The sequence below is a fragment of the Gavialis gangeticus genome, unplaced genomic scaffold, assembly GCF_001723915.1.
Source record: "Gavialis gangeticus isolate Ggan-Ray unplaced genomic scaffold, GavGan_comp1, whole genome shotgun sequence".
NCBI classification, from domain to species: domain Eukaryota; kingdom Metazoa; phylum Chordata; order Crocodylia; family Gavialidae; genus Gavialis; species Gavialis gangeticus.
The window spans coordinates 2639512-2648777 of record NW_017729018.1 but is presented as its reverse complement, the minus strand read 5'-3'; the positions used below and the strand labels follow the sequence as shown (position 1 = coordinate 2648777).

The 9266-nt window shown below is 52.8% G+C and overlaps 2 protein-coding genes across 5 annotated transcripts in view; one reads left to right on the top strand and one right to left on the bottom strand.

Annotated features, from left to right (window-relative positions):
* Positions 1 to 5905, top strand: part of KLHL33 (kelch like family member 33) — a 20403-nt gene extending 14498 nt beyond the window's left edge. The window contains exons 2-5 of one of the 2 annotated variants that reach the window (XM_019513222.1): positions 1789 to 2431; positions 2543 to 3488; positions 3880 to 4050; positions 4426 to 5905. In XM_019513222.1, coding sequence (XP_019368767.1) covers positions 1852 to 2431; positions 2543 to 3488; positions 3880 to 4050; positions 4426 to 4999 — 2271 coding nt within the window. In that variant the 5' untranslated portion in view covers positions 1789 to 1851 and the 3' untranslated portion in view covers positions 5000 to 5905. Of the gene's footprint in view, positions 1 to 1788; positions 3489 to 3879; positions 4051 to 4425 lie in introns of both variants that reach the window. The other variant, XM_019513221.1, reaches the window with a different exon arrangement.
* Positions 5906 to 7009: 1104 nt separating this feature from the next.
* Positions 7010 to 9266, bottom strand: part of PARP2 (poly(ADP-ribose) polymerase 2) — a 22333-nt gene continuing 20076 nt past the window's right edge. For all 3 annotated transcript variants that reach the window (XM_019513225.1, XM_019513224.1, XM_019513223.1), the window contains one exon: positions 7010 to 7411. In XM_019513225.1, coding sequence (XP_019368770.1) covers positions 7252 to 7411 — 160 coding nt within the window. In that variant the 3' untranslated portion in view covers positions 7010 to 7251. The remainder of the gene's footprint in view (positions 7412 to 9266) is intronic.

Below are 9266 nucleotides of genomic sequence, written 5' to 3'. Positions count from 1 at the left end.
GCCCCCCCACCCCCCCACACCTTGTGGAGCATATTCCCAGGGCAGAAAGTTTCCTTCCAGCCGGGTGTATCCCGTGACCCCCACCAGCCCCCGGGAGCTCAGTCCTGCCTTGTTGCCAAATCTCTCTCCAGTGTCAACAGTATGGGGATAAGGATACTGTGCACCATATTGCAGAATATGGAAATTAATGTGAGATCCCTGTCAACACTGCAATGGTTAGGATACGCAACCTTCTGCTATACGTCTCGGCACTCGGGACTCATAGATATCGGCTTCTTGCGCTATTGGGGAATCCTCCTCTGGGATCAGCAGCACGGGGTATGATACACATCACAAGGTTTGCCAGCCGTCTCGAATCCTCCATGTTTGGCATTTCGAGAGCCTTTCTCCTGGGTGATCAATTCTGCCTTATTGGAGAATCCCCATGAAGGGGAGCATTATTGGGGCCAGGATATACAGATAACCACAGGATTTCCCAGCTCTCCTCTAGCATAGCTCCCAACCCTCAGGCTGGGCAGGGGAGAATTTTCTCCTCGGGGATGGGTGCCATGGGACATTGGGTACATGGGAGGCTGGCTGGAGTCCCATGCCTAGCTATAATTAGCCGCAGAGCCAGCTGGGAGCCTATTTCCCTCTGATCAGACTCCGGCTCCGAAGGACATCTGAAAGGTCAGCGTCACTGCACAACAAGTGCCCCACAGGTAGGAGAGGGCTGGGAGGGGGTGAACCCCCTGGGGAGCAGGCAGGGATCCAGGGGAGGGGTTCCCAAGGCAGCACACAATGCACAGCAGACAGACATGACAACACAAACACACAAATGCATGCACCCAAACACATAAGCATGCTACATCCACCAGAAAATCAAACAAATCCAGCCCACACAAGCCTCAGAAAACAAATACACCACAAATATGTACAACACAGACATGGCCACACACAGCACAAGCACACATGTACAACACAACAAATGCGTACGCCATGAGCATATGGACTATGCACAGCAGACATACACAAAAACAAATGCATGCACAGACCACCACCCTCCAAGCTATACACAACACACAGAAAACATACCCAACGCATCCACATACCATACACACACACAAAACTACATATATCACATATACACACTTAGCACACAACAAATACACACTCATGAATATACAGACCGGATATAAAGTATCATAACACACACGTATATCCAAAACAACAAATACAGGCGTACACCACACAACAAATACCTCACAAACATCCAGGCCACGCATAAACATGCCCATACATAGCCACACAAAAAATACACATCAGGAACATTTAGACCCCATTAATACACACAGGCATGTCTACACGTTCAATTAATGCTCTTCAGGTAATGAGCATTAAATCTAGTACCTCCATTGTGAGGTATTGGAAAAAGGCCCATTAGCCTATTTTAATTAGCCCATTTCAATCACGTTAGCTAAAGAGCATGGTTTTTGGGGGGACACTTGAATGCACTTTAAAAGACACTAATGCGTATTAAAGTGCACGTGTAGATGTGCCCACATACCACACCAAAAATACACACACGATTCAGCGATTATATAGACGCATGAGCCTCAGACACAATTATCTACACATGCCTCACACAATATATCATGCTTAGCTCAGAAACTACACAATAGTACATAATACAAGGACCCCCCCACACACACAACACACACCACACACAGTAGATGTTCAGTGATAAAAAAAAAAAGGTTTAAGCTCCTAAGGGTGCCATTTCTTACCCTGCCTCATTGTGGTTCACAGAGTAAGGAAAAGGGCACAGGGCCTTTCGCATCCTTTCCCGGCAGGTGTCTCCAGGCAGGGAGGATGTGGTCAGGTGTGGGACCGGACTCTGCACCAGGGGAAGAGGAGGAGGAGGCCACGTCAGAGCCCCGCAGGGAACTGCTGAACAAGGACCATGCCCGGCAGTTCTTCGAGGTGGCGCTAGAGCTCTGCGCGCAGAACCAGCTGGTGGATGTGGACGTGATCTCGGGCTCACGGACATACCATGCCCATGCTGTGGTTCTGGCAGCTGTGAGCTCCTTCTTCCGAGAGCGGCTGGAGCAAGGGGCAGTGGGTGAGGTTGACATGAACCAGCTGGCTACACCGCATGGCTGGAAAGCCATTCTGGATTTTGCCTACTCAGGGGTTGTGGAGACCACATCAGACACTGCTCAGGAGGTGGTGGCTGCAGCTCAGGTCCTGGGGGTGCCACGAGTGGTGGAGATTTGCCAAAGAAGATGGCTCAGTCCAGAAAAAGAGGAGGAGGAGGAGGAGGAGGAGGAGGGGAAGGGAAGGAGGACCCCATCTGATGAGCAGTGGGAGACCCTGCATAGCATTGAAGAGCTATATGGAGATGAGATTGGCTGTGACCTGGACCTGGAAGCTCAAGGAAAGACTTTCAAAGGTGAGTTGGGGAGGGGGGCGCTGCAGGTAGGGAAGGAGCCCAGAGCTGGGCTAGGAGGATGGCTGTGGTGGGGTCGCCCATCCCTAGCCCTCGTCTTCTCTCCTCCCCCAGTGCACCGTGTTGCCCTGTGCTGTGGCTGCGAGTTCTTCCGGGCCATGTTCACCAGCGGGATGCGGGAGTCAGTCCAGGCCACCCCACTCCACACCCTCTTCTCGGCGCCGGACCTCCACCTCCTCATCTCCTTCGCCTACTCAGGAGCACTAGGAGGCACCTGGGATGAGATCCTGGATGCAGCACAGACTGCCCTGCAGTACCAGGCATCAGGCATCTTCTCCCTCTGCCTGGACCTCTTCCAACACCAAATGACCCCGGAGACCAGCCTAGACGTCCTGTCCTTTGCCCAGGCCTATGACCTGCGCCAGCTGGTCCGGACAGCTGAGGACTTTGTGCTGATGAACTTTCCCTGCGTCTCGTCCACCCCCAAGTTCCTGGACCTCTCTCTGGACCAGCTTCTGTGGTTCCTCCACTCGGACGCCCTCTACATCCTCAACGAACTGGAGGCCTTTGAAGGTGCCCTGCGGTGGCTGAATGCCGACCGGGCCCAACGCCTGGGGGAAGCTGAGAAAGTCCTCAGATCCATTCGGTTCCCCTTGATGTCCGGGCGGGAGTTAAAGCGGGTGCGCGCTGTGGATTTCATGGCGAAACCAGGCCAGTTCTATGACCTGCTGGTGGAGTCACTCTCCAGCATCCCGCCCGGTAGGCCCACTATGGAGCGGCTGCCGTGCCGCATCCGCACCACAGAGAAGGTGCTGGTCATCTGCGGCGGAGACAGCCTCACGTCAAACATGGCCATGCGCTGCCCCAGCCGGGAGCTGTGGTTCGCCCACCGCTTCATCAGTGGCGTTGGGCTGGTGAAGCAGGTGGAGTGGCGGTACTTGGGGGAGTTCCCCGACGGGCCACGCTTCTGCCACGCCGTGGTCGTGATGGGCAACATGCTGTATGTTGTTGGAGGCAAGCAGTACTATGGGGTGAGGGACACACTGACCACGGCGTTCAGGTGAGCGGGAAGTCCGTACAGCGCAGGGACTTTGCCCTCGAGAGGGTGCAGGCTCCAATCCAGTCCCATGGCAGGAGACTCGGCTGGCTCAGGGGGTTAAAGAAAGGAGCACGGGCCCTTCCCTGTCCAGAGAGCCCCGGTTTTGACACAGTATTAAACTTTGGGGGCTCAGGATGCTGAGGAATGTAGCCTGGCACCTTCTCTGTCAAAGGGTGCCAACTTTCATCTGACCCAAGGATTTGCTGGGAGGTAGCGGAAGAGGAGACCCCTTTTCAGCGGGTGTTGCTCCTGATACTGTCCCCAGGCAATGGGGGACAGCTTAGCCTAGGAGATGAGGAGTGGGGCTGTTCCCTTGCAAGGGGTGCCAGTTTCAGTCCTCTCCTTGCTTTAGGTTTGACCCCATGCAAGGCTCCTGGGAGCGCCTGGCAGACATGTCTTGTGGACGCAGCTACTTTGCAGCCGTGTGTGCAGGTGGGCTGCTCTATGCGATGGGAGGCAGCTCTAACGACCGATACTGCATGGACTCGGTGGAGTGCTACGACCCAGCTGCCAACGCGTGGAGGTGAGATGGGGATGGGAGCGTTTCCAGGCACCTGCGTCCCTTGTCTCCTAAGACGTACGCAAGCCCGATTACCTGTGCCACGATGTATGCGGTCCAGGTGTCTAGAGATCCACTGGGATGAGACCTGGAGGCCTGGGAGGTTACAGACCAAGGTAGCTCTATTATCTAGAGGCCCGAAGGCCCATAAGACATAGGCCAAGGTAGCCCTATGTCTTGGGAAAGCGGGAGAGCAGAAGCCAAGGCCAGAGGCAGGCAGCCTGGTGGCTGCAGGTACAAGCTAAGCCCATTGACACAGGACCAAGGGCTGTTCCTCTTTTCTCTTAATTTCCTTTCCTTCCCTTCCTGTCCACCTGGTTCTGGTCTCTCCCCCTGCAGACCGTCCCACCCTCTCCCGGCTGCGCTCTGCGGCCAGGCTGCCTGTGTGCTGGATGGCACCATCTACGTTTCAGGCGGCTGCGACGGCTCCTGCCGCTGCCTGACCGCCCTGCTCCAGTACCACCCGAAGCACCCACCCACCCAGTGGGCACCTATGCAGGAGGAGCGTGCTGGCCACGTCATGGAGGCTTTGCGGGGACAGCTCTACGTGGCGGGGGGCTTGCGCTGGCGTGACGGCCATGGGGGTTATGCTGACCAGCTGACCTGTGAGGTCTACAGTCCTCGTCTGGACACCTGGACCCTGCTGAGCCCCCTGTCCCATGCCCACGTGGTTGCTGCCTCAGTTGTACTGCAGGGAGAGCTGTATGTCCTGGGGGGGTACAGTCATAACACATATCGTGACACTCACCTAGTGCACAGCTACCAGCCACGCCAGGACCGCTGGATATGCCTGGGCACCCTGCCCCAGGCCTATGCAGACCTGCGGGCCTGCGTCTTGTCTGTGCCACCTGCTTTGAGGGAGGACTCCCCCCCACAGCAAAGGAGGATCTTGACACCACCCCAAGGGGAATAGGAGCCTCCCCAGTTCTTCCCTGTAGGACGAGGGGCCCTGATGCCCCTCAGATGCTCTCGTCCAGTCTACCCACATTATGGGTGTTTTCACTGATCCGCTGCAAGTTGGTCAAAACTGTTCATGTTGCACCTTACTGACCACTTTACAATGACCTGTTTAATCCACCCAAGGCCTGCCTCCCTTCGCAATGGAGCAACCTCCTTATGGAGCAACCTCCCTGACCAGGATTTGTCTGCAGATACTCTCTGGATTAAGGAACGGGATTCACGGAAAGTCACAAACAAGTGTCTTGTGACAAACCTCACTCGTCAACCTGCTGGCTTTGAACTACCACGGCAAAAGCGGTCCCTGCTAAACAGGCTCCGGACAGGCCAAGACCCCCTGTGCAGCCAACCTTCACCGCTGGGGCCTCAGTGCTAACCCATCGTGCACTTGTGGAGAGATACAAGCAATGCTGCGCATCAGCGAGGACTGTCCCCTCTACAAACTTAAGAGGTGGATTAATAACTTTGAACTCAGCTAACGAGGAGGCTATTGCTTGGCTTCGGGGATTTGCACTTGCTAAATGAATAAATAATGGGGACTCTGTCATATGAGCTGAGAGGCCTCTTGGATCCCCCAAACAGGATGGGGCCATCTCCGACATGACAGGGAGATCCCCTACACTCTCCCCCAAAAATGGATACTCTTCCTCACATGTGGGACATCAGCCTGGCAGCACCCCACAGGACTGGGGTATCTCTGATGGAAAAGGAGAAGAGATGGAGATCAGCAGGGGAGAAGCCTGCTGTTTCCTGCTCAGCCGTGGTGTGGGTTGACTGAGGTTGCTGTGTCCAGGGACAAGGTCTGTCCACCCCATCACTGTGGGGCCAGTACCAAAGTCAGTCAGTAAAGAGGGTATGCGATTCATGGTCCTGCCTCGTTCTTTTAAGGGGACCGAGGAAGAGACACAGACACATCCCCAGGGCCCTGGAGCCAAAGCTTAGGACCCAAGACTCCTGGCTTCAAGCCCTGCTCCAACCCGCTAGATCCCATTCCCCCCTCCCGGATCTATGGAGAGAACCCCGAGTTCCCAACCCCTGCATTTTCTGTCACTGAAATGAGGAGCAGCTGATTTAATCTGGTCTTGGCTCCGGTTGGTATCAGTATCAGTCACAGCTGGGGTGAGGCTGGGAACCCAGACACCGGAGACCTATTCCCAGCACCGGGAGGTGGAGGGGGTCTAGTAAGTTGTGAAGGGGGAGGGGAGCTAGATCCTGGACTCCTGGGTTGTTTTCCCCGCATTAAACAAAGCAGGTCTGAGAACCAGGACTCCCTCCAGCTCAAGGAAGAGAGATCTAGTGACACGGGGCAGAGGGGTCAGAGCCCAGATGCCTGGGTTCCCATGGAGGAGGATGCGGAGGACTTCCCCCCTGTCTTGTTAGACAACTGACACCTGAAACCTGCTTCCTGGTAGCTGTTGGAGGAACCCTGGCATGTAACTTGTGGGAGGTTACCCAGGGTGGGGTAGTTCCCAAAAGGCTTAGCTGGCTTAGCCTTACCAGAAGGGCTCTGGGGCTTTTTCCAAGCATGTGGAGCAGGGAAGGGGGAAGAGGCTGTGGTGCAGCATTGCCCCTCGTGACTACAGCTAGCATTGTTGTAGCGTGTGCCACAAACCAGTGGTTCTCAACTTTCTGAAACTCACGGCGCCCCTTCTGGGACTCAAGACACCCCTCCACAACTTCAGTGAATGGAGCAGCACTCCATTTGAGAAACTAAATGTATTTATTGCAGGGCTTACTTCCTTGAAGAGGGAGCTGGCAGTGGGGGCAGGGGAGCAGCTAGGCAAGGACAGCCTGAGCCTGCCCGTATCTGCTTATCTCCTCACACTTCTTGCAGCACCCTTCAAAGGATCTCACAGGACTCCAGAGCACCCCAACACCCTGTGAAGCATTGCCATACTCTCTTCCCTCTTGCTAACCGTGTAGTCACCAACCTGATGTGTCCTAGAGCTTAGAACCAGGACGCAGCTTTGCTCTGTCACTATTAAATTTATTATAAATGTGAAATGATTGGAAACTAGTCATTGCAAATAAACCACTACTGGTGTAAAAACCACTTGTTTACTTTGGTTGCCCTCCTGCTGCGGTGAGAAAATAGCACAGATAAAAGTTCAGAAAGTCCTCCTCTGTGTAGTGTGAAAGCTGAAAGCAGGAGGGCAGCTGTCATCCTGACTCCTCCATGATGGAGGATGGGCCTGGGCACTGTCTGCCTTACCACAGCTGCGTGAAGTTGAAGCGCACCTTGAGCAGGTAGCGCATGCGCACCTGGCACGGGTCATAGATGATGAATTCATTGTAGTTCAGGGTGTAGCCATGGGGGTTCACCACTCCGGTGTCCACAGCGGGTCCTAGAGGGACCACGGTGCCATCCCTGCCACAAGAGAATGACAACAACTGAAATCTTCAGGCCTCACAGACAAAAGCTCCCTGCTTTGAACCCCTTTTTTTTAGTTATATCCCAGACCCTGCTGGAATCCAACTACATTTGCAACTGTGAAGAAACTCCCCCGTGGCTGTTGTGGGCTAAGAACAAAAGGATGTTTCTGAAAGAGGAAACTCCTTCATGCCAAGCCTGGCACAGGTTCCTACAGCAAGCTCAGTCTATTTGCACACAGAACTTGGCTGGGAAAAAATGATTGGGGGGCAGGGGGGGAGAGGTGCGTAGTCTCTCTCTGCTTTCCCCCCACCGCCAAAAAAATTCTATAGCGGGTAGGAGGGAATTTAACTTTCCCTCTACATTCTTCCCCTTAAAAGGTGTGCAACAATTGTTTGATTTTTTTTTTTTAAATAGAAGTCAGGCTGAAGACTTCTGCATCATGGTACGAGCTCCTGTCAAAGCCCCAAAGTTACTAGTAAAAGAATAAATGTTACTAGTAACATTGAAGTCCCAGCTCTTCCCTGGATGCTGGTAAATGTGGTCATAAAATAACTGAACTACTACCAAGATTTGGCTACTAACAAAGTCATGGTAGAAGAGCTGATCTTAGAAAAACAGCCTTCAGAACAAGTGCTCACAGGCTGCTTCCATTTCAATGTAGATGGGTGCATAAGCAAAAGCAGGTTTGTAACAACAGGTTTGTACTTCAAGAGAATGAACTTAATGAAGTGACCCAGCTGAAGATGTTAACTGAGCTGTGGCACTTGGGGCCTTTGAAACTGGTGAATGAGGACTGGAGTCTCTTAAAGAGAGTCCCAGGTGCTGAAATGATCAGGAAACTATATCCCAAGCAGGGGGCAAAAAAATGTGGTCTGAAGGATGACTATCCCCTTCAAGGACGGTAACAGAAATAGTCTCTCTGCTTACAAAGAATAGATGGAAATGGAAGGAAAAAAAAAGGGTCATGGAGCATCAGGATAGCAAGAACTGTTCAATGTTATTTGACCCCAGCAGTCTTCCCTGTCCAGAGCAGGGGGGCTGGACCCGATGATCTCACAAGGTCCCTTCTAGCCCTAAACTTCTATGAATCTGAATGTCAAACTGAGTTTGATCTTGCAAAGAATGCTTACACAAGAAAATATTCTTCAGCTACATAAGCGAGAGAATGCGGAAAGCAGCAGTGAGACCATAAATACGCAACGAGGGTGTGGTAGACAGTAAGGATCATTTTGGTACGACTCCAAAAGCAAGTGTTACTTTGTCTGTTTTCAGTCTGGCGTGAATGATGTTGACCACAGAGGCCAAGGCAGAGTGGATAATCAGACACATGTACAGAAGTGACCTCAAAACAGGCATGGCTGGATGCTCCCCACCCTAAAATTCTGAAAGCATCAGCACACCAAGTGGCAGGTAGATCTATTACACATGCTCAGGGAGCAAATCTATGGGTGTCAAATGATATGGATAGAAGGCCCATTTTAAGAAAGAGGACGCAAATTAACAATCCAGGTGAGTACAGGGCTGTTTAGTCTGATGTCAACAGCATGCCAGGCTTTGAAACAAGTTCTGTGGGAAAGACTAAAAGAGATGGAGATAAATGGAAGAGGGGATAGACCGACCGCATGCGGGTTTACTATTGTGTCCAAGTGACCTAATGGCAGTTTTTGAGAATATAAACCAAAGATTCTAGACAAAGGAAATGCCTACCCAAATACCACGTAGGAAATATCTACATGGCCTTCAGTCAAGCATCCAAAGATGGCAGCACCTGGGCGACCTTAGTCAAACTGAGGATTGTTAAGACAACTCAAAGTGGGCAAGGCACTAGCTACACGGGTGGTGGTGGTGG